The sequence below is a fragment of the Bombina bombina genome, chromosome 5 (assembly GCF_027579735.1).
Source record: "Bombina bombina isolate aBomBom1 chromosome 5, aBomBom1.pri, whole genome shotgun sequence".
NCBI classification, from domain to species: domain Eukaryota; kingdom Metazoa; phylum Chordata; class Amphibia; order Anura; family Bombinatoridae; genus Bombina; species Bombina bombina.
This window is the reverse complement of record NC_069503.1, coordinates 703,366,572-703,392,977: the sequence shown is the minus strand read 5'-3', so window position 1 is coordinate 703,392,977 and position 26,406 is coordinate 703,366,572. Positions and strand designations below refer to the sequence as shown.

At 42.1% G+C, this 26,406-nt stretch overlaps 1 protein-coding gene across 2 annotated transcripts in view; it reads right to left on the bottom strand.

Moving 5' to 3' along the window:
* The window catches only part of LOC128660735 (enoyl-CoA hydratase EchA19), a 175,932-nt gene that overhangs the window by 67,868 nt on the left and 81,658 nt on the right, over positions 1 to 26,406 (bottom strand). For both annotated transcript variants that reach the window (XM_053714724.1, XM_053714725.1), the window contains exon 5: positions 21,442 to 21,586. In XM_053714724.1, coding sequence (XP_053570699.1) covers positions 21,442 to 21,586 — 145 coding nt within the window. The remainder of the gene's footprint in view (positions 1 to 21,441; positions 21,587 to 26,406) is intronic.

Below are 26,406 nucleotides of genomic sequence, written 5' to 3'. Positions count from 1 at the left end.
TGACTCACCTTTTTACATTTAGCCTGCTTTTTAAGACAGACTTCCCTTTACGCCATAGCACTGCTGCATTACACAGCTTTTATGCTTAGCTAGGGTTAAGTACAGTGATTCATACCAATCCCAGGACAGCTGTTTCGTTATTTTGCAACTCATCAGCTGGGAGTAGGTTGAATCACTGCTTGGTATAATTTCTGGGGGAAATTCAACAACAATTAAAATTATGGGGAGGCGAAAAGTGAGTTTAAAATCCTCCACTAAATACAAAATATAGAGAAAATAACTCATTGTGTAAACCATTTACAAATCTAAACAAATCAGAAGACTTGCTTTAAACCCAGAAACTCTCTGACAACGCTGTTTCCAATGCAGCAAAGGAAACTGGGTAAGATATGCAAATGAGGTTCACAATGACTCACCTTTTTACTTTTAGCCTGCTTTTTAAGACAGACTTCCCTTTACGCCATAGCACTGCTGCATTACACAGCTTTTATGCTTAGCTAGGGTTAAGTACAGTGATTCTTATCAATCCCAGGACAGCTGTTTTGTGGTTTTTGCCACTCATCAGCTGGGAGTAGGTTGAATCACTGCTTGGTAAAGTTAATTTCTGGGGGAAATTCAACAACAATTAAAATTATGGGGAGGCGAAAAGTGAGTTTAAAATCCTCCACTAAATACAAAATATAGAGGAAATAACTCATTGTGTAAACCATTTACAAATTTAAACAAGTCAGAAGACTTGCATTAAACCCAGAAACTCTCTGACTACACTGTTTCCAATGCAGCAAAGGAATCTTGGTAAGATATGCAAATGAGGTTCACAATGACTCACCTTTTTACTTTTAGTGTGCTTTTTAAGACAGACTTCCCTTTACGCCATAGCACTGCTGCATTACACAGCTTTTATGCTTAGCTAGGGTTAAGTACAGTGATTCAAAAGTAAAAAGGTGAGTCATTGTGAACCTCATTTGCATATCTTACCCAGATTTGGGTGTAGAGGCTGTAAGACAAGCTTTGAGCAACTCAGATGAGTATATGGGTACTCCTATTGAGATACTACTGGACTGGTTGATGATAAGCCTTACTCATAACTATTTTAGGTTTGAGGAGAGTTTTTACCTCCAGTTGGTAGGAACGGCCATGGGGTCCAGCCTTGCCCCATCCTACGCAAATTTATTCATGGAGTGGTTTGAGGACAAATATGTATTCAGCCTCAATAACCCAAATGTATTGCTATACCGCAGGTATATAGACAACCTGCTGGTCATTTGGGGTGGAACCGCAGAAGAATTGGATGGGTGGATTCAGATTCTCAACAACTCATTGACCCCGGTCAAATTAAAAAATGAGATAAGTACGGAATCGGTACACTTCTTAGATTTGTGCATCTATAAATCTGAGGCAGCTGGAGAGTGTCGGTTGAAGACAACATTATATTCTAAACCCACTGATAGGAACACTTTACTACAGTTCAATAGCTACCACCCACTACAACTGAAAAGAGGCATCATAAAATCCCAATTACTGCGGGTTATACGCAATAATTCTGATCAAGACATAATGCTGTCCCAGTTAGAGGAGATGAAGATGAAATTTCTCAACAGAGGGTACAACCCCACTATGGTTCAACAGACACTTGATGAGGTGAAACAGCATGAGCGTATGTCTCTAATGACTAGAGGATCGGCAAAGGCTCCAACTACCAGTGACGAAGCACCGACGAATCTGGTGACGGACTATACTCCAGCAACCAGCAAACTACGAAAAGTGATCCATAGGAACTAGCTTCTGATAAGTGGAGACAAAACACTACCATTCAAAGACAAACCTCCCCCTCGAGTTGTGCACAAGAGTGGTCAAAGTCTGAAATCATTATTAATGAAGACTGATCCATGGAAAAAGGAAAAGACCTACTTACATCCTGTGAAGAATGGATGCTACAAATGTGGAAGCTGCGTGACGTGCAGCTCTCTCCTCACAGGTGAAAAGTTCCACCATCCAGCAACCAATAAAAATTATGTGATAAGACACCGGCTGACCTGCACCTCAGACTTTGTGGTTTACTTGTTATCTTGCCCATGTGGCCTCTACTATGTGGGTAAGACCATTACCCCGTTCCGGGAGAGGTTAGCAAACCACAAGAGTGCCATCAGAGCAGCCCTAAAGGATGGCCACTCAGACCAGCCAGTAGTGAGGCATTTCCTTGAACAACGGCATCCTATTTCCACTCTTAGGGCTATGCTAATTGACAGAGTTGCCCCCCTGAAGCGAGGAGGGGATAGAAATTCAGAACTCCTCAGGAATGAGGCGAAGTGGATACACAGATTGAACACTTTGACTCATAATGGCCTAAATGCGAGCATAGACTATGCTCTGTTTTTCTAATATGTTGTGGTTATCTTGGGTTCTTTCTCCTTTATAAACATTTAACCTTTGAGGTTCCCTCACTATGTTGTTCTTTTTAAATCTTGCATGTCTGCACTATCCTCCTTGTTTGGTCCCTTGTGGGGATCTACATTTAGCATGAGCCATCAACTACGGTGTGGTATCCAAAACTGATTGGGTTAAACATTCTTATGATGGCCATGTTGGTATTGGTTGTGCATGGCTATAATTATGGCCACCAACATGTTTATCCGGTACTCAGTGTGGTACCCTCCCATATGGCACATATATATTGTGTTCCTACACACTCTGTAGGGCTGGGCTGTTATGATCCCCTAGTTAATGGTGTGGTGAGGGTCATTGATGTTAGTGATCTAGTTACTGACCATACAGGTTGGTATTTATCTTTTGCCTAGGCCCTGTCTGATATTGCTTGGGAGCTATTTGGTTTGGACATGTCTGTTTTTTTGACACACTATGTGCCAATCAACTCATCTAATGTAATTAGCATATTAAGTAAGGATGTGATTTGCAAGTCACCATATATGTATGAAGTAATACTATGTGGCTTTATTTTAATATCTGTATATGTCTAGATATCACACCAATTTATATGTCTGGCCCTATTCTTTTGTGTCTTTGAAACACTGCTTTCACCAAGTTGGCTGATCGTCTGTGTCTTGTTCAGCATTTTTCTGTTTAATATATTGAGCAGTGTAAGCCTTGTATTGGTGGTGAAATGACAAGTTGTTTGTGCTTAGTGGCTATGTCACTATATGTTAGTTCCATCCCTGTTGGGATCAACTAGCCGTTTACTATAACCGGTATGATGCCGCCTATATTGCAATACAAGATTCAGCTGTGTGAAGCTGTTAGTGAACGGGGGGGGGGGGTGTATATTGGTAGTGCCGCGATTGATTCCTGCAGGAGGCAGGTCCGGTATTTAAATGCAATTTCGCGGCTGTCTGAGTATCTCTGTTTGCAGTATCGGGAGTCCGTCTTGAGAGTGCGGTTCGCACTAATTGAGGTATGATTGGTTACGGAACACTCTGTGGCTCTTTAGCACACTGTTTAGAGCATTAATTACATGTGGCAAATGACTGTTACTGCGTAGGCTAAGGTCCAATATTATACTGTTAAAACTTGCTGTGCACTTGCAAGCACGCTTTTCATTATGGATACAATATCCGGTTATGTTGGCAACATAGGTATTGAGGTGCACCTTGATAGTATGTATCTGTGGGAGTGACTAGATAGCCACCCATGTTGCTATATTTTTAATTAGTGGTTGGTACCGTGTGAAGTTTGGGGGTGTGTGTGTTTTCATTGCTCTGATTGGGCTCTGCAGATTGGAGTTTTCTTTCTCGCTAACGCAGTGAGGTTAAGTACTGAGCACTTTGGTTCTCATATTGGGCAGTTTGCTGTAATTTTGTAATTATACAGTACACAACATTGAAGGCTTGGTTGTGTGTGGATAACATAGTGTCTTTTATGCCTATTCGTAAAATGCTTATACCGTTTAACTATTGTCCGATATTGCGTGATTGGTCCATACTCTGTGACTAGCCTGTAAGTTTGTAGTGACTTGAGAATGTTGAATACGGTGTTCTCAGTTTTTCTAAACATGATTGCTTTGATTCATCTCCCCCTCTCTTGCCAAGGGCTGTAGTTGCAGTTCGTATGGAATTAGTGTTGAAGCACCTAAGGCTCTGGAAGCGGCTCTTCTTTAAACCTTTGTGCATATTGGGTCTTCACCGTTCCACACCCCTCCCCCCCTGGCCCATTGATTGGCTTTGGGGTTTTACTGTTTTGTGCACTTGGTTTTGAGTATGTCTACTTGTGTTTATGACGTTGTATTTTGTCCCCAACATTCAATGTGAACAGGAGCGGTGGACGGTACTATATGGCTATTATTCTCGTATTTGATATCTACTTGCAGACTGCATTATTGCTTTGATTGGTTTCTTGCTTATGGTCTAAGCGTGTCCATTACTTAACTAGTGTTGGTGTACTGTTGATAACAGTAGTGATTATTTCCTTGTGGAGATTCTGTTGGTCTCAGTAAATGCTAAGGTCTCCTTGTCTCTATCTTTGTATTTTTCTTCCTTGTTGTTTTTCTACTCTCCCTTGTCTTGGTTCTGTCTTCAAATTCTTTACCATTCGTTTGGTACCTTGGCTTTTAATTGTGTGAGCTCTTATACTGGGCTCTGTTTATATTCGTAGGTTTTTGGTGAAGGTGGATAACAATCTCTCTCTGGTGGAGGGCTGTCACTGGTGTACAGATAGGTATTATGCTATGTCTACTGTGATTTTTATTGCTTGTTTTTTATGCTTATGCTTTTTAGATTATGAAACTGTCTTGAAGAAGGCCTCAAGATAGGCCGAAACGTCGACATTCTCTAATATATGAAATTAGTAATATGAATAAAGAATACTTATTGAATAATGTCCTGTGAGTGCCCTCCATCTACACAATTGCTCTATACTTCCTAATTGAGGATATCACCCAGGCATTGGCAACACAGGTGTGGAAGGAGTGCTAGGCCACCGGCTGCAGTGTGTATATATATATATATATATATATATATATATATATATATATATATATATATATATATATATATATATATATAAATATGTGTTTTTAATAAATAGAACATATTCTTCTATGTGAAGAACATTGGAATGTGAAATATTCATGTCGGGTTAGCTCACTTTAGAATATGCAACCGGTTTTGCGCGCGAGTAGTGTGTTAGGTTTAACCCCCACTTTTTTGCTCTATTGATTTCTATGGGGAAATAGGTTATCATGCAAGTGAAAACCAGTGTAACTCAACCGTATGAGTGCAACATGACGCACGCAAAAAGCTTACTTAGCAGAATTAACGCTGGTTAACTAGCACTTCACTTGTAATCTGGCCCAATATGTGTCACACAAGTCACTGCTGACTCTCTGAGAAAGTGTGGTGTTTGAATACTGGTGAAAAGGCCCTTACAGGATATGTGCGTATGCTGCAGAAAAAAAACAAATTATGCTTACCAGATAATTTAATTTCCTTCTGTATAAGGAGAATCCACGGCTTCATTCCTTACCGTTGGGAAATACTGAACCTGGCCACAAGGAGGAGGCAAAGACACCCCAGCCAAAGGCTCAAATACTTCTCCCACTTCTATCCCCCAGTCATTCTGCCGAGGGAACAAGGAACAGTAGGAGAAATATCAGGGTATAAAAGGTGCCAGAAGAAAAATATGATTTAGGGGGCCGCCCATTGAAGAACTCGGGCGGGGGCTGTGCACTCTCCATATACAATAGGAAATTAAATTATCTGGTAAGCATAATTTATGTTTTACTTCTTAATATAAGGAGAGTCCACGGCCTCATTCCTTACTGTTGGGAAACTTATACCCAAGTTCTAGAGGACACTGAATGATAACGGGAGAGATAAAAAGAGAGGCGGACCATAATCTAAGGGCACCACAGCCTGCAAAACCTTTCTCCTGAAGGCTGCTTCAGCTGAAGCAAAAACATCTGACTTGTAAATTTTAAAAAAACTATGTAAGGAGGACCAGGTAGCCGCCTTACAAATCTGATCCATAGAGGGCTCGTTATGAAAGGCCCAAGAGGAAGCCACTGCTCTAGTAGAATGAGCCATAATTCTCTGAGGAGGTTTATGTCCCGCTGTCTCATAAGCAAAGTGGATAACACTCCAACAAAAAGATAAAGAAGTTGAAGAGACCTTCTGACCCTTACACTTCCCAGAATAAGCAACAAACAAGGAAGAAGTTTGTCTAAAATCCTTAGTAGCCTGAAGATAAAACTTCAAGGCACGAACCACGTCCAAATTATGAAGCAAATGTTCCTTCGAAGAAGAAGGATTAGGACACAAAGAAGGAACCACAATCTCTTGATTGATGTTTCAGTCTGACATGACCTTAGGAAGAAACCCTAACTTAGTACATAGGACAGCCTTATCATAGTGGAACACCAGATAAGGAGGCTCCCATTGCAAAGCGGCAATCTCAGAAACTCTGCACACAGAAGCAATAGCCAGTAGAAACAGAACTTTCCAGGACAACAACTTAATGACGTTTGAGCCATGCATAGGCTCAAATGGAGCCCATTGCAAAACCTTAAGAACCAGATTCAGACTCCAAGGAGGAGTAGAAGATCTGAACACAGGTCTGATCCTAATCAGAGCCTTAACAAAAAACTGAACATCTGGAAGCTCTTAGAGCCACCTGTGCAGTAAAACAGACGGAGCCGAAATCTGTCTCCTCAGGGAACTAGCAGAAAAGCCCTTTTCCAGTCCATCATGGAGAAACGATAGGATCCTGGCAACCTTAACTTTATGCCAGGGAAATCCACGCTCTTCACACCAGAATAAATAGGTTCTCCGCATCTTATGATAGATGCGACGAGTAACCGGCTTTCGAGCTTGAATGAGAGTATCATAACTCTCTCAGAAAAACCACTTGGCTAGGACTAAGCATTCAATCTCCATGCAGTCAGCCTCAGAGAATCTAGATTTTGATGAACAAAAGGATCTTGTTCCAGCATATCCCTGCGACAAGGTAACTTCCATGGAGGAGAAGATGACATCCCCACCAGATCCTTGAACCACATCCTTCGCGGCTACGATGGAGCAATCAGTATTACTGACGCCTGCTTGATGCGGGCCACTACACAAGGAAGGAGTGGTAACAGCGGGAAAAGGTAGATTAGTCTGAACCTCCAAGGCACTGCTAATGCATCTATTAGCTCCGCCTGAGGATCCCTGGACTTCGACCCATTTCTGGGTAGCTTGGTATTGAGACGAGACGCCATCAGATCTATCTCCGGCGTCCCCCACCTGTTGCATATCTCCGCAAACACTTCGGGATGGAGAGACCATTCCCCGGATGAAAGGATTGTCTGCTGAGAAAATCTGCTTCCCAATTGTCTACATCCGGAATATGGATCGGTGACAGCAAACAGCTGTGGGCCTCCGCCCACTCCAGAATCCAAGATACTTCCCTCATTGCTAGGGAGCTTCTTGTTCCCCCCTGATGGTTGATTTAAGTCACCAAGGTTATATTGTCTGATTGGAATCTGATAAACTGGCATGAACCCAGAAGAGGTCAAGCCTTCAGAGAATTGTAGATTGCTTGAAGTTCTAGAATGTTGATCAGGAGGGAGCGTTCCTCCTGAGACCACAGGCCCTGTACCTTCTTGGCACCCCAAACAGCTCCCCATCCTGATAGACTTGCGTCCGTAGTCACAATCTCCCAGGATGGTCTTAGAAAGGATGTCCTTCGGGACAGATGATTTGGACAGAGCCACCAAGAGAGTGATTCTCTCGACTGGCTGTCCAGGGAAATCTGTTGAGACAGATCTGAATGATCGCCGTTCCACTGCCTCAGCATGCACAGCTGTAATGGTCTGAGACAGAACCTGCAAAGGGAATTATGTTCATGCTGGACATCATGAGACCAATTACCTCCATACACTGAGCCACAGATGGCCTTAAGGAGGTCCGGAAGGCAATACATGCCACAGCTACCTTGCAGCGTCTCTGGTCTGTTAGAAATATTCTAATGGATATTGAGTCTATTACAGTACCCAGGAATTCTACCATGGTGCTTGGAATAAGAGAACTCTTTTCTAAGTTTATCTTCTATCCATGAAATCAAAGAGAAGAAATACCGAATGGTCCTCCACCAGACGAAGAGATGGTGCTTGAACCCGAATGTCCTCCAAGTAGGGAGCTACTGCTATACCTCGGGTTCTGGCGACGGCCAGGAGAGCCCCTAGAACCTTTGTAAAGATTCTTGGAGCAGTAGCTAGACCAAACCGAAGGGCAATGAACTGGAAGTGCTGATCCAGGAACGCAAACCTTAGGAACTGGAAGTGGTCCATGTGGATTGGAACGTGAAGGTAGGCATCATTCAGATCTATAGTGGTCATGAACTCTCCTTCCTGAACTAGAGGAAGGATAGACCTTATTGTCTCCATCTTGAACGAGGGGACATTTAGAAACTTGTTTAAGCACTTTTGGTCCAGAAATGGGCGGATAGTTCCCTCCTTCTTTGGGACCACGAACAGGTTTGAATAGTATCCCAAACCTCTGCTATAGGAACCGGGACAATAAACCCTAAGGAGGACAGATCCCATATGCACCCCAGAAAGGCTTCCCTCCTTTCTGGTCTTGAAAACATGCTTGAGAGGTGAAATCTGCCATTGGGTGGTTGAGATTTGAAACCTATCTTGTATCCCTGAGCCAAGACCTCCAGGACCCATGGATCCTGCACGTCCCTGAACCAAGCGTCTGAAAACAGTGACAGTCTGCCCCTTACACGATCCAGCGTTGGGCCGCCCCTTCATGCTGACTTGGTCTCGGTGGGCTTCTTGCTCTACTTAGATTTATTCCAGGTTTGAGCCAGCTTCCAAAAACTCTTGGTTTGCTCAGGCTTAGAGGAGGATTGCTGACGATGGGACTTCTCAGAACGAAAAGGAACAAAAATTAGATCCTTGTCCCTTAGACTTGTTCTTCTTATCCAGCGGTAGGAAGGCACCCTTGCTCCCTGTAACCGTGGATATAATGGAGTCCAGGCCTGGACCAAATAAGATATTTCCTTAAAGGGAAGGGAAAGTAGTCTAGACTTAGAAGTTATGTCCGCAGACCAGGACTTCAGCCAGAGCGCCTGATAGGTCTGTACTGAAAAACAAGAAATCATAGCATTCAGGCGAAAAATCAATTTTCAATGCTTTAATTCTTTCTTGTATAACGTCGAGGGGACCCTCCACCTCGATCAAATCCACTAAGGAGTCGCACCAGTAGGCCACAGCTCCAGCAACCAGGGCAACAGCCGCTGCCGGTTGAAATTAGTATCCCTTATGCTGAAACATTTTTCTGAGAAGAGAAAAGTTTCACCTTCTTATCCATCGGCTCTCTGAACTACAAACTATCCTCAAGTGGGATAGTAGTACGCTTGGCCAGCGTGGAGATAGCACCATCCACTTTAGGGACGGAACTCCACAACTCCAGTTGAGAGTCCGGGACCGGGAATAATTTTTTAAAGACAGACGAAGGGGAAAAAGGAAGATCAAATTCTATCCCACTCGTTCTTAATAATGTTTGACATTTTTACAGGTACAGGAAAAGTTAGCTGGGCTACCCTGTCCTCCTACACCCTATCTAATTTAGGGATCAAAGGTTCATCAGGCAACTTGGCCTCTGGAACCTCTAATGTAGACAGAACCTCCTTAAGAAGAAATCGTAAGTGTTTAATCTTGAATCTAAAGGCTGGTTCCTCCGCAGCCGGAGGCCTCGAAGTAGCAGACTCCGATCCAGAAAGTTCACCCTCTGAAGACTCACAGTGTGACCCATCCTTGTATAATTGAAAGACAGATAAACCTGTGACGAAAGGCAAAGAATGACTGGGGGATAGGGGAAGTGGGAAAGGTATTTGAGCCTTTGGCTGGGGTGTCTTTGCCTCCTCCTGGTGGCCAGGTTCAGTATTTCCCAACAGTAAGGAATGAAGCCGTATACTCTCCTTATATTAAGAAGGAAAGAGTAATATTTTTTATTAGAAGCATCTTTGCTAATGGAAGTATATTGCAAAAATGCTTATATTTCAATTTGAAGTGCACCCATTGCACATTTAATTTTTTTTACCTTTCTATCCCTTTAAAGGGCCTTAATAACCCCCCAAAAATTATATGGTCTAATTCATTAGAATATGTTATTTTAAGACCCTCACACTATTGTGTGTTCAATCCTCCCAAAAGGGGTTAAATACACAGTTGAAGTACCCCTCGGGAACCACAGGGCTCTGGTTGATAGTCGATGAATTAGAGCAGTCTGTTTAGACCTTATTGGGACTCATCAGTAACAATATATGGTACAGGCTCTTAAAAAGTCCAAGCCAGGGAATTCATTAACCTTACAATAAGCACGTGTGAGGGAATCCCACCGCTGTATGATACTGTATTTAAAGAAAATCAACTAGACGTCTAAAAACAGAACAATGTAAAAAGCACACAAATGATAATCTGTCCAGAGAATTCTTTAAGATAATGATGAACTATAATTAATATCTCTTCCCACCCCTATTGTTTTCTTGCATGTATCCTATTCCCCCTCCAATTCTTCAGGTACTAACACTCTTTATCACCAATGTATGTTCCCCATGACTTTAATACTTATCACCCCACTTCGTAAGAAATCACATTAGTAAAACAAATAATGAAAAACAAGCACAGCTTCAATTTCCAAAACACTGGTGTCCAATCTTTTCAAATCAGGTTACATTGGAGTTTATTTACTAAAACATAATACATAAATCCCTAAAAATCTGTTTAACAAATTCTAATTTAAAGGGATGTGGAAGTCAATAATATGCTGTGGCTGTACAGCTGTACTGTTGCAAGGCAAAAAACAGAGTGCTGTGGACTTGAGGGGTGTTGGCAGTTGCCCCTATATCGCTGGCACCAGGTATAATGCTGTTTGTCACTTGGACTGTTATTGCAAGGCAAAGTGAGTTTAAGATGGTCTTTTTAAATTAAGCATTTTATCATTTACAGATGTGTTATCAGGCCTAAAATGCCTACACTATCCTCAGGGTGACCAGACGTCCCGGGACTGTCACCGTTTTCAGAGATCCATCCCAGTATCCCAAGAATACCTGTCGGGACAGTCAAGTTGTCCTAGTTTGGGGAACTATTAATGATGATGATGAATCCTGATTTTAATTCCTTATCATTAATATTTATATGCCTTCACATCTATATCCAGCCCTCTGCCCCTACCGCACACATTTACTGCAGTGTATGGAAGGGAGTGCTGGGCAGTAGTGTGTGACATCACCCAACGGGGATCTCACTCCCACCCATCCAGCTTTAGTTAGGACTGGAGCAGTTTGCCTTTGAGAGCAGTATCGGCAGTACAGCTGCAAGTTGTGTTGAATCATTGTGACACGAGTCACTGCCACTGATGGTAACTTTACTCCGGCCCTTACTTTGTTACATTAACCTCACTTGTTGCCCAATATAGAGGGGCAGAGCAAAAAATCTTTCATTTGTCTGTGTTAGTCTCAGTCAGAGCACACAGAGTTGTTCGGTTGTTGCAAATTATCATTTCTTCGGCAGCAGTCTCTCAGAGAGTGGAAGAGATTTGCCACTGCCTTAGTTACTTTGACTTTTACAACTTGTTCAGCTTGTAGCACTGTAAGGGGTTAACATTATTTTATTCTTAGTTCATTTTCATAAATAGGATGTAATAATGTCATGTGTATGCATAGATTAAAAAATAACTGCACAAAAAATAAATAAACTAATTAGGCTGAGATCTCCCTTTTTGAATATCTGGTCACTCTGACTATCCAATGCATGGAGCATATACACCAATCAGAGCTTGTGTTACTACAGAGGTCAGAACCACTTAGGGGCAAACGGTGCAAATCTTGGCATTTTAATTGAGAGTTGCAGCTGCTTGTGGTGGTAGTTTGCTGGGATTGTACAATTTATTTCACTTTACTATAAGCTGTCATAAAAAATAAATACATAAATAAATACATAAATGAAATAAAATGCTTCTACAAGTGAAACTAAATCCAGATGTTTCACATTTGAAAATGATGAATAGGAAAATAAATAAAAAAAATTATTGAAATTTGTATTGTAGTCTCTCACATTTTCCTGTTGATCTTTTGCACCTGAATCCAGTGACTGCAGGAGATGTTGCCTAGGTAACTATCAGACTGGTTGGTCATGTGATCAATTGAGCCTATGGGGAAGATTCTGATGTTGAAACTGGGGAGAAGAGTGTAAGACACAGAGGGAAGCAGACAAGTCAGAGCAGTGAAGGAGTGTGTGAGGCCTGGTTGTGAGATGGAGGTAGCTGGGGTAAAGACCCACAGGGATAATTGTGGGTCTAGGCCAAACCCCGTTACATTTGAAGGTCCCACTGCTGAGATATATTGGGGTATACCCAGTAAGGATACGTTAATTCCCCGGCCCATGCTCCCATTTGCGACAGATTGGGCACAGCAACAGAAGGTACCATTGCATCAGGCAGTGATGATATGCCAAGTACCTCCCTATAGTGAGATAAAACATGTCACCAAGTGCGTAGAGATTGTACTGGGAACAGAGATGGCTACCATCAGAGATATCCTGCTGGATTAATATGGTCAAACTTACATGTTAATATATTCCCATGCAGATGTGAGAGGCCGTCATAGGCCTACATGTCTATACCTTCTTGAAACAGCTCCTGAAGGATGCCGCTTAGTGTACGCTCTCCCTGATAAGGAGGAAGGGGTTACACCACAGCAACCCTCCAGTATAGGCCTAAGAGACTCTGATGTATCAAGTTATTCTGAGATTCTGTCCCCTTTGTCAGAGAAACCGGCCGGGAGATTACTGGTTACCCCTTTACAGTGGCGGCTCGTGGGTTATTCAAATGGGGGTTCACACACATATATATATATATATATATATATATATATATATATATATATATATATATATATATCCCACCATCCACCACATCTTCATATATTTAAAAGAACACACAGTCAGTCTTCAGGAGACCCTGAAACGTCAGTATTAAGTTACTATTCATTACATATACACACACACACACACAGAGATACACACACACACACACAGATACACACACACACAGACACACACACACAGATACACACACAAACACACAGATACACACATACACAGAGATACACACATACACATAGATACACACACAGAGATTCATACACACATACATACACAGAGATACATACACAGATACATACACAGAGATACACACACATAGATAGGCACCAACACATGCACACACAAATATAGGCAGACATACACATATATGCAGGGACATGCATGGTAATATTTTATTTATTTTTTTAAATACTTTTGGGACTTTTTCTTAATCTAAACTTGAGGTCCAGTCCAGCTCAGTACATACTGTATACTTATTTTTAGCAACTCACAGACTGACCTCTCTATCACATAGTTGCTGCTTCAAGCGCTGTGCAGGAGTTGTAAATTTCAACCGGAGATCTCCTCTCCCTCATGACCTCCTGCCCTGCAGCATAGGACATCACTGATTTACAATTTAACCCCATGGCTACCAAAAAGGGCTGCAATACACTGCTTAGGAATAAACTGCAGTCCTTTCTGGGAGCCAGGGAGTTAATTTGTGTTCAGCAATTTTATCATGTTACGGAGTGAGTCTAGACTGTCTGTCTATTAGGTTATTCAAGGAGAGCTGTTTACCGGGTCCCAGCTACCCCTGACAGTGACAGGCTCAGCTTTATCCGGAAGGTAGGAGACAGCCTTAGAAAAAGTAAGATGCACAGTCACAGACACGCTGTTATTGTGTAGGCTGTAGCAGTTACTTTAAAGCATTGTTCCAGTCCCTAAAATAAATAGGAGCAGCACAAACAATGGTGCATTAGATTAGTGCATGTTCCTATACCCATTGCCTTGCTTACCTCCGGCCGGCTCCTTTTCTCACTAACTTAGTCCTGAGTCCTCCTTCCTTCAGCACAGTCAGTTTCACCCACATGTGGCCAGTGCAGTGCACACATGCTAGTGCCGCCAATGGCGCCAAGTTAAAATTATGTGCGCACGGCTGGCGGTAGGTGGAGCTAGGAGGCAGAGCCACAGGGTATTAAGTAAAACTAACTGTGTGTCTGTGTCACTCACTAGGTAGTTACCTATACCTAACCGGCCGTGCAACTTACTTCTCCAAGTCTCCTTGCTCCAGCCACATCCAGGACCACGCTGATAAATTTATATGCTAGCAGCCTATCAGAGCGAGCTGCAAGTTGCAACAAGTGCCACAGGCTGAACTACTGAGTCGGAACATGTCCCTCCCCACTCTCGCCGTGATGACGTATACGGCATTGTGGCGGGCAGCCTATCAGAACACAGGCTGAACATGTCCCTCCCCACTCTCGCACAGTTCAGCGTGTGCGAACAGGGATTGATATAGAAACATTTGAGGCTGGCCCAGATGCCTGCAGTGAACATAGACATCACTGACAGGCATCATATAGGGCTCTAACCGCACGTGCGATGGAAAAAAAAAAAAAACAGACACAACATTTTTTTTTGCTTATATTTGAAAAAATACATAAGAATTTGATTTTTGGGGGTTAAAAATAAAATATAATTTTGCCAATAGGGGGCTATTGGAAAAATTATATTTTATGATTTTTGGAGGTTAAAAAAAAAATAAAGTATAATTTTTCCAATAGGGGGCTATTGGAAAAATTATATTTTATTCCCATATTTTTTTTTCTCTCAGCATCTGACAGGGAGGCACGTGCGGGAGTGCACACATGGAGGAGCCTCCACTGCCCCTTTAGAGACTGGGGCCATCCCCAAACGAAATGTCCACTATTCTAGTGAGCAAGGGACAACTGCCCAATAGACCCCAGATCTAGTGGTTCCCTCATCTCCAACATCACCAAAACCAAACAAGTTCAGGAGAGAGTAACATACCTGAAATACTGCAAACACTTTCAGAAGCCATAGTGACGGCTACCCATACCCACAGCTACAGTAAGCTGAAAGTGTTTTCTGGGAATCAGCCTGTTCCTGCTGGAGGGAACCCTTTGAGGTCTGGAAGGATAATGCTGTACAATTATTGGAAGAATGGTCTTGCACGGATAACAAAAAAACAACGGATAATGGAGAGTCTTCGTTTCCCTGCTACGAATATGATAAGGCTGTTGAGGGGAGTGAATGAACAAGCTACCACACAAGATTACCTGAAAGTTCTGCAGGATGCGTATGGAAAATCAGAGAACTCAGATGATCTATTAATCGAGTTCCTAGCCACTAAACAGAAGGAACATGAGAAAGCTTCAGACTATATCAATCAATTACAATTGTCACTGGGAAAACTGTTTCATAACTGAGCAGTCACTGCATCTGAGTTGTATACTCGACTATCCAAGCAAATTCAGAAGGGAGGTTTAGCAATGATCCAGTCATGATCATTAAGAGTTAAGTTGGATGATCAAGTCTTGTCCTATTCCACACTGAGGCGAAAAGCAAAAATACTGGAGGAGCAAATGTCCCCATCTCCTCCACGCAAAGGGAATTCTTTTAAAGCCACAGAGAAAGAGTATATGGAACTGTCTGTCCTTAAAAAGAAGGTAGCTGAATTAGAATTATTGTCTAAGCCATCGCCGAGAAGAACAGATTATTCTCCTACCAGGAGGAAGCAATGCAGGGATACCCCAGGAAGGTTGTTCCCTGAGGATCCGTCCCCCCGAGGGAACTGTTTTAAGTGTGGAAATCAGGGCATTTCAAGCGGGAGTGTCCCACTAATTCATTAGAGACAGGTGTGGAAGTGCTAGTTATTGAGCTGGAGGAGGCCCAAGTTACCAGTCCTTTCAGGAAAAGAGAAAAAAAAACATGCATCCAACTTTATCTGTGGGGGCCAAGATCGGGCCCAAATCTCTGATACAGTTACAAGTAGAAGGTATTCATGCCACAGCCTGTTAGATACTGGATCCCAGGCCACCTTCATTTATAGAGACTTCTATGACCATCACCTAAATCATATTCCCCTGGAGCCGGCAGGGGAGTTGCAGTTATGAGAAGTGGGATCTCAGGCTCAACCTGTAGAGGGATGTATAAAAGTGGTAATAACTATCCCACAGTTAAACACAGGAGTGATCTGCCCTATGGAATTGGAAGCTCTTGTATGCCCCATAGGAAGAAAAAAAAAAGTGTGCAAAATTTTGGGTACCAAGCAACAATGGTGCAGGACATGTTCCGGGCCTACCTAACTGAAATGGGGGATGTATCTCTAACTCGACTTATGGAAGTCAGCCCTGCTCTAGGGAAAGAGTGCAATCAACTACCACTACAAGCTTGATGCAAAAAAAAGGTGGACTCTCATACCTGAGGTGAAAGACTGGCGGAATCACTGGTGTGAAGATTTTCCCATTATGATAAGAAATTTAACACCCACAGATATCAGAATTGATCATTACCAGAAACCACAAAAGTGGAGAGAAAGCCTCCAATCCAAATTAGCTACTTGAGATAAAGTCTTCTCCAGGAAAGAAATGGATGTGGGATGTGCAAAGAGTGCCACGCATGCTATCAGACTTTCTGACCCAGCACCTTTGAGAGAAAGATCAAGGAGAATACCCGCTCGAGATGTGGAAGATGTCCGGAATATACTCCAACAGATTGAAGAATCTGGCATTATTGAAGAGTCCAGAAGTCCATATGCCTCACCCATAGTGGTAGTTAGGTAAAAGAATGGCACAGTCCGGCTCTGCATAGACTATTACACTTTAAACTAAAGGACTGTGCCAGATCAGTATACGCTGCCACAGATAGAAGATCTGATAGATGCCCTTTCTGGAAGCCAGTGGTTCAGCGTCCTGGACTTGAGGTCTGGGTATTATCAGGTACACATGAAGAAGGAGGCTCAGCAAAAGACAGCATTCATCTGACCCTTGGGATTCTATGAGTTTACCAGGATGCCCCAAGGGGTCACTGGAGCTCCCGCCACCTTTCAAAGGCTGATGGAGAAGACTGTGGGGGATATAAATCCCAAAGAGTACCTAGTCTATCTAGATGATCTCATAGTGTTCGGAAGGACCCCAGAAGAGCACGAACTTCGATTGCTGAAGGTGTTGGATCAACTCCAAGCAGAGGATCTAAAATTATCAATAGACAAATGTCGGTTTGCTCAGAATTCTGTTACATATATAGGTCACATTGTTTCCACACAAGGGGTGACAACTGACCCAACCAAAATCGAGGCGGTGGTGAACTGGTCCAGGACGGATAACATCAGTGAGCTGCGCTCATTCCTTTAATTCTGCAATTAATACCAAAGGTTTGTGAAAGACTACTCAAAGACTGCTCAAGAGCTACACAACATGTTAAAGACTACCTCTGATATAGAGGGTGTTAAAGCGCCAAGTCCTAAAAACTCCTTTGGAAAGAAATGGACCTCAGGATGCGAAGAAGCCTTCCTAATCTTGAAGAAAAGACTCACAGAAGCTCCTGTATTGGTGAATGCAGATCCAGAGAAACAATATGTGCTTCATGTTGATGCCAGTATGGAAGGCCTAGGGTGCGTACTGCATCAAAGCTACCCAGAAGGGTTAAGACCAGTGGCCTACATAAGTAGAAGTCTAACTTGTGCAGAGAAAAACTATCTGGTCCATAAGCTAGAATTCTTGGTGCTCAAGTGGGCAATTGTGGACAAGTTACATGACTATTTATATGGAGCAACATTCGAGGTTAAGACGGGTAACAGGGCATAGGTGGCTGGCAGCATTGTCGAACTATAGCTTCAGCCTTACATACAAGCCAGGCCCTAAGAATATCAGTGCAGACACTCTGTCCGCAGACCCGGACTTCCTCCTCATGAAGAAAAGGAGGAATGGTCATGAGAACTCTCCATGATCAACATGGGCATCTTGGGGTAGACAAGACCTACGGCCTGGTACAAGACCAGTATTGGCCTCTCATGAGAGAACATGTTAAACATTATGTGAAGACCTGCAGAAGATGTATTCAGAGAAAGACTCTGCCTGTGAGAGCTGCCGTTAATGGCCACCTGAGAAGTACAGGACCCCTGGATCTTGTGTGCATGGACTATCTTTGTATTGATACTACCAGAATCTGGAATGTTCTGGTGGTAACAGAGCATTTCACCAGATACACTCAGGCTTTTTTTCACTAAAGACCAGAAGGCTGTGACCGTAGCCAAGGTCCTCTGGCAGAAATATTTTTTGCACTACGGTCTGCCCAATCGAATACATTCTGATCAAGGTAGAGACTTTGAGAGTAAGCTGATCAAAGAACTGTTGGATATGTTGCAGGTTCAGAAGTCCAGAACAACACCCTACCACCCAGAGGGTGACGCCCAGCCTGAGTGTTTCTATAGGACACTCCTAGACATGCTCGGGACTCAGGAAACAAGTGGAGAAGTGGTCCTGGAGTAAGCATGTGGAAGCCATGGTCCACATGTATAATTGTACAAGGCATGAGTCTACAGGATTCTTACCCTACTTCCTAATGTTTGGAAGGGAAGCCAGACTACCGATAGATGTCCGGCTGGGGGTGTCCCCAGATGGGACAAAGTGAGACTCTCACTACCAATATGTGAGGACCCTCAGACAAAACCTTCACAGTGCCTACAAGTTGGCCACTCAAGCTGCGGCAAAGATGGAGGAACACAACAAAAAAAGATATAATAAAAAAGTGAAGCATTGGGAAGTCCAAGAGGGAAATAAGGTTCTCCTCCGGAATCTAGGGGTATCTGGGAAATACAAATTGGCAGACAGATGAAAGGATACCCTATTTGAAGTTGTGTCTAAGCTAAAGGGGCTGCCAGTGTACAATATAAAAAGCCCAGAAGGCCGGATAAAGGCTTGGCAAAGGAACCATCTACTACCGATAGCCTATATCGATGATGAGGAAGGGAGTAGCAGTAAATTGGAGAAAAGCACAACGGAGAGTCCTGGAAATGGGGCAGTGGAGACCCCAGAAGCTCTTAGTGCTGATGATCAATGATGGTCTCCTCCTGCTGAGGAAACACAGCACTTGCCTTCCTTTCCTCCCTTAGCCTCCTCTACATTGAATCCCAACAGCCCCAACTTTGTGCATGGGAACCCAAAAAGAATCTCTTGTAGTGTGGGAAAGCCAGGGCCTCAAGCCTCTGGTGACCTCCCCACCCAAGTGGCTGGAGCTTCCCAGGCACACTCTGGACTAACTCAAAGAGAACATAGACTGGGTACTAGAATACAGCAGCATCCCAGGGTTCGTACTTACGATTCTATCAAGTCAGGGGAACCCAGTTATGTACATATGCCCCAGGTACAGTCTAAAATGGTTGATTTTCTGTATGCAGTTGCAGAAATGATGAATGATGACATTTGTTTATAGGACTGTTAGTGCATTTATTATTATTTATATGTTGTTGTTTTTTTCCTCAATTTACCTTTTGGTGGGACCTTGCCAGTGGAAGGCAAGGATTTTACGAGGGGGAGATGTGTAGCGCCTCACATTTTCCTGTTGATCTTTTGCACCTGAATACAGTGCTGCAGGAGAAGTTGGGGAAGATCCTGATGTTGAAACTTGGGAGAAGAGTGTAAGACACAGAGGGAAGCAGACATGTAAGAGCAGTGAAGGAGTGTGTAAGGCCTGGCTGTGAGAGGAGCTGCATAGAGACTCCATCCTGTTTAACAGCATTCCTCTGATCTGCTGTTTAAGTGTATGCTGCCAGCTGCAGTTTGAATCTCCGAGAGAGCTGTAGAGCAGGATCCAGACAAAGTAAATGACTGGCAGACCCTGGAGCTCCCCTTAGGCCGGTGCAGCTGAATCCTGTTTAGTGGTAAGGAGTATCCTCTCCCCCTGTCATAATGACAGAGCATTCTGTCTATCACAGACACTTATACACAACTCTTCCTGTGGATTGCAGCTTCCTATGAGTTGTAATTGTTAAAAAACATATGGATTATTTTTAAAGGGCCCCAACATTTCTGTGCAGCAACTGGTACCCATCAGCCATTAGGGTGAAGCCTGAGCGTAGGTTTGCAGGTGGTTTGGGAGGGTGCTGGGCCTGGTTAGACAGAGTTGGTGTGTTAGTTAGCCACTGTATTACTTGCCTTACTTTTATTTACCATAATCTTTTAATACATGTTCATACTGTTTTATTGTTATCACTGTGTGTGTTGTAGTTATTTATTATGTTCCTGTCTGGGAAACCCATTCTTGCCCTGGATGCCCAGTCAGGTGGAGGCACTGCCACAGTCATGTACCCCAACTCCCAGGTAGCGGAGGCTCAGGATCGGCCGGCAGAGCACATGGAGGTAGCTGGGGTAAAGACCCACAGGGGTAATTGTGGGCCTAAGCCAAACCCCATTACAGTATTATAAATAATCTGTTGTACATATGAATAGTTCAGATCTCTTCAATCTGAGATCTAGTGAGACACAACCTTTAAAAGATGTGTAAACAATACAGCAACAGAGGATGTATTTACACGTTTCTCAAAAGCTTAAGTGACTTTATCTCAAACAGGATATTTGCAATTCCTACAGATTGAACTCAAAGCTAAAAAATGTAATATAGAAAGCATTGTATTTCAGACCACACAGCTATATATATTAACAATAAATCATGTTATTTACATTTATTAGTATTTTGTATCATTCATCATAAAAGAGAAGATATGAAGTTATGTTTACTAATCAAACTCACAGCATTCATTCAGAACAGTCAGAATTACACCAAATTTGTTCCATCATATATTCCTAAAGGAAAAAAAAGGAAAGAAAAAACTTGCCATTGAGGGGTCTGAATGTGAAACAGAGATATTTGTTTTCAAGGACTGAAAGACTGATTCCCTGAAAGCAATACAGTGCAAGATTACAGCCTAGTAATCGCCTTGATAGCCTGCTAACTATAGCCTTGTTTGCTAACTTATACAGCTTAGCGGTGGGACAATCTTGTTAACAGTGTATATTGTCTTTATGTCCTATATATTTTAAAAAAACATTTAATCTTGAAGCAGTGTTCCTGTAATTACTGGAGCAGCCGAGGGGCTTTAAAACCTGTCTGGAAATTTAGAGCCAAGTTATAAGCTATGTAAAGTGTAAGATTCCATGAATTATCACAGTTTGTTTTCCTGACATTACTCACTATTGTGTGTGTCTTTTCATTTTGGGATACAGTGCTGGAGAAATTACCGCATTGGCCTTAAAGGTACAGACCACTCTTTTATGAAAATAATCCACATATCCTTTTTTGGAAAATCACAAAATATTGTTTCACACTACTGTTGTTTTTTATTTGATTTACGTATTTGGTGTGTGTATAGTTTAATGACAACTGTTATTTTATTATTATAAATTATGTATTGTTATTTTTTGTTTGTACTCAGTCAAAATATAACATGCTATGTATGAAAACAGGTTTTAAAACATGCTGGCTTACTTATAAGTACATCCTAACAAGTATTAACCTATCTGCAAACACTAGCAGACATTTTAAGAAGGCATAAAATTTACCAAAACGTCTGCAAAATACACCAAAGGTTGCGCTTTTCTCCACAACACGCAAGTCTGCCAAAAGCGACAGCTCTAGTCCTCCAGCAACCGCATATCCACTTACTGCAGCAATTACTGGCTTGGTAAACTGCATCCTGGATGGACCCTAAGAGAAAATTCAAATAAAAATAACTTTTATATGCTCCGTACTACATAAAACGCATGTAACTTCCCCTTATTAAAAGTGCTACATTAACCCCTTGCGCCATTTGGACATAGAAACTATGTCACACAGTACTTTTCCCAGTAGAGACTGTAGCTGGGATTAGAAAACATCTGCCTTCATATGGTAAGAAAGCACTGATTGTGTGTCCTTATATGAAGCCAGATTGCAGGATTGTTAAACAGAGAGTTACAGACTGGCTGTCAGTAACAAATATGGCAATGGGCAGTGGGAGAGGGAGGGTAAGAGATTTTGGGTGGGGGTGAGGAGGGAACCAAGAAGAGAAATGTTAATTTTAATGAAATGTTATACTGTATATTTACTATAAATATTTCACATTCCAATGTTCTTCACATAGGAGAATATATTCTATGTATTTTTAAATACATATTCCAATATATATATATATATATATATATATATACATACACACACACACACACTGGTGCAAAAGACCAGCACTCACTATTCTTCTTTAAGCCGGGCAGTAATAAGCAAATAAGACCAAAGAGAGCCCTCGCCGTGTTACAAAAAGTTTTAATCCATATTGTTAACATTTTCAAGCAAGGAGTGACCCCTCCTATTCACTTGTCTGATGATGGGGTCACGCCTCAAAAACATTAACAATATGGATTAAAACGTTTTGTAACACGGCGAGTGCTCTCTTTGAACTTATTTGCTAGACTCCCATCATAGAAAAGGCACTCGCTGGTCTTCATAAAATGTAGTATTTATTTCAAATTATTAGCAAAAAGACATAACATTTCGGTGTATCATTACACCTTTGTCAAATGTCAAAGCAGGATCAAAAAATGTATCCCCAAAAAAACACATAACACTACATAAGTCAGCATTAGCATTAAGTCCCATGATTAGAAGGATACTTACACTCGGTGTAAGAAATATTACATAAAAAACATATCAAATAAAAAAATTATAAAATTATATACATCCTATTGCAGTAATATATAAGCACAGTGTTGTCATCCCATTTATAGAAAGCAACCATAATAAAAATTTAAGTATTCGCCATCTATATAAAACTTCCTCCCTTCATATATCAATAACTACCCCCTTCATGTCTCCAGGAGTGTAGGTAGAAACCTGTGGGTGCCCACTAGAACGAACATTCATGTTGATCCCCATCAGGAATCTTCTGTTCAGCCAGTTGAATTATGATGTTGCAAATGTCCAGTTATTGGTTATTTAGTGTAGAATGGCCCAAAATCCAGGAAGGTGTTTAATCCTCTTGGTATCAGAGTATCCCAAGTATAGATCCATTTGGTTTCCATTTGTAGGAGCCTTTTGGCTCTATTGCCCCCTCTAGGGCGCGATCACATATACAGCGCAGGTTTCGGCACAAGCGTGGGAACCCACGCCGCCCATAATTTCACCTCGCACATCGGGGTATTACATATACTGCTCTGTTAGATGCTAAACTGGCGTAAGTAGGACAAACTGGCAATCTTCTGAAATGTGCGCAAATACACATTTTAGTCGTCGCAAGTAACTTACACCAGTATTTTATCCACGGAAAGTGTCACTAAAGAGTAGTTTTATGCAAATTAGGCTAACACTCGTAAAAATGAACTGCGATTTCATATAAAAATGCGACACATAATTATGCTATTCAAAATTCATATATAAACCCATATATAAAGAGATGAAGGAAATACAATTATGATTTCCCATTGTTCTCTCCTCCAAGTATTGTTGATTGTTTTGAGAAGAAATGTAAAGTAAATAAGCAAGTATATGTCCACAATGTGATAAAGTACCTACAAGCTCAATCCATTTCAAATACACAAACCTTAAAAAGGAAATTTATGCTTACCTGATAAATTGATTTCTTCTAAGATACGAGTCCACGGATTCATCATTTACTTGTGGGATATTATCCTCCTGCTAACAGGAAGTGGCAAAGAGCACCACAGCAGAGCTGTCTATATAGCTCCTCCCCAGACTCCACCCCCCAGTCATTCGACCGAAGGTATAGGAAGAAAAAGGAGAAACTAAAAGGTGCAGAGGTGACTGAAGTTTTAAACAAAATAATATAATCTCTTAATTTGACAGGGCAGGCCGTGGACTCGTCATATCTTAGAAGAAATCAATTTATCAGGTAAGCATAAATTTCCTTTTCTTCTATAAGATACGAGTCCACGGAATCATCCTTTACTTGGGATACAATACCAAAGCTACAGGACACGGATGAACGGGAGGGACAAGACAGATACCTAAACAGAAGGCACCACTGCTTGAAGAACTTTTCTCCCAAAAAAAGCCTCAGAAGAAGCAAAAGTATCAAATTTGTAAAATTTGGAAAAGGTATGAAGGGAAGACCAAGTCGCAGCCTTACAAATCTGTTCAACAGAAGCATCGTTTTTAAAAGCCCATGTGGAAGCCACCGCTCTAGTAGAATGGGCTGTAATCTTTTCAGGAGGCTGCTGTCCAGCAGTCTCGTATGCCAAACGGATGATGCTTTTCAGCCAAAAAGAAAGAGAGGTAGCCGTAGCTTTTTGCCCTCTACGTTTTCCAGAATAGACAACAAACAGGGAAGATGTTTGACGGAAATCCTTGGTCGCTTGCAAGTAAAACTTCAAGGCACGAACCATGTCCAAGTTATGTAACAGACGCTCCTTCTTAGAAGAAGGGTTAGGACACAGAGAAGGAACAACAATTTCCTGATTAATATTCTTGTTAGACACAACCTTAGGAAGAAATCCAGGTTTAGTGCGCAAAACCACCTTATCAGAATGGAATATAAGATAAGGCGAGTCACATTGTAATGCAGATAGCTCAGAAACTCTTCGAGCAGAAGAGCAGTTCTTCGAGCAGTTGAGATATCAACTAAAAACAGAACTTTCCAAGATAGAAGTTTAATATCTATGGAATGCATAGGTTCAAACGGAACCCCTTGAAGAACATTAAGAACTAAATTCAAACTCCATGGCGGAGCAACAGGTTTAAACACAGGCTTAATTCTAACCAAAGCCTGACAAAACGACTGAACGTCTGGGACGTCTGCCAGACGCTTGTGCAGTAAGATTGACAAAGCAGAAATCTGTCCCTTTAAGGAACTAGCTGACAACCCCTTCTCCAATCCTTCTTGGAGAAAGGACAAAATCCTAGGAATTCTGATCTTACTCCATGAGTAGCCTTTGGATTCGCACCAATAAAGATATTTACGCCATATCTTATGGTAAATTTTCCTAGTGACAGGCTTTCGAGCCCGGATTAAAGTATCAATGACCGACTCAGAGAATCCCCGCTTAGATAAAATCAAGCGTTCAATCTCCAAGCAGTCAGCTGCAGAGAAATTAGATTTGGATGTTGGAATGGACCCTGAATGAGAAGGTCCTGTCTCAGTGGCAGTTTCCACGGTGGCAGAGATGACATCTCCACCAGGTCTGCATACCAAGTCCTGCGTGGCCAGGCAGGCGCTATCAAGATCACCAAAGCCCTCTCCTGTTTGATTCTGGCAATCAGACGAGGAAGAAGAGGAAAAGGCAGAAACACATAAGCCAGGTTGAACGACCAAGGTACTGCTAGAGCATCTATCAGTACTGCTTGAGGATCCCTTGATCTGGACAAGTAACAAGGGAGTTCAGAATTGGATTTGATGGCATCTCATCAGAATGCCAGTGTGCCCCATTGATGAATCAATTGTGCAAACACCTCCGGATGGAGCTCCCAGTCCCCCGGATGAAAAGTCTGACGACTTAGAAAATCCGCTTCCCAGTTCTCCACTCCTGGGATTTCTTGCTTGAAGAAAATAAAAACTAACATTTTATCACCTCTTTCACTTTACCCTTCCTATCACTTAGTATAGGCAAAGAGAATGACTGGGGGTGGAGTCTGGAGAGGAGCTATATAGACAGCTCTGCTGTGGTGCTCTTTGCCACTTCCTGTTAGCAGAAGCATAATATCCCACAAGTAAAGGATGAATCCGTGGACTCGTCGTATCTTATAGAAGAAAAAACAATATCATAGTATACTGTCCCTTTAACCTTGAGATGCTGCTTAAAGGGACAGTCTAGTTAAAATTAAACTTTCATGATTCAGATAGGGCATGCAATTTTAAACAACTTTCCAATTTACTTCTATTATCTAATTTGCTCAATTCTTTAGATATCCTTTGTTGAAGAAATAGCAATGCACATGTGTGAGCCAATCACACAAGGCCTCTAGGTGCAGCAACCAATCAGCAGCTACTGAACATATCTAGATATGCTTTTCAGCAAGTTATATCAAGAGAATGAAGAAAATTAGATTATAGAAGTAAATTAGAAAGTTGTTAAAATGACATGCTCTTTCTAAATCAAGAAAGAAAAAAATTGGCTTTCATGTCCCTTTAAATGTATGTGTTTGTTAAGGCTTCCAGGGAGTTACGTTGGTTTTTTTAGTCAGTGCAAAGGTTGCTGCACGTGCAATTTGTGGCGAGATGAGAATGGAGTAGATTTGCTGAATTCTGCGCGCGTAAGTCCTTACGCTGTATATTGGATACCAAATTGCGCGTCTGTTCTATGTTAGTCTATGGGTAAAAAAAATACGTCCGAAGGGTGAAATATACGCACGTAACTTGTATGCTACGCCGTATATGTAATACCAAAATCGCGTAAAATCTGGCGTCGCCGGCTTTTGTGGGCAACGCTGCATATGTGATCGAGCCCCTAGTAAGCGGAGAAACATGGTCTATCAGCATTGTTTTCATACTAGAAATGCCATGGTTACAGCTAGCGAAGTGGCGTGCCACTGGTTGCTCC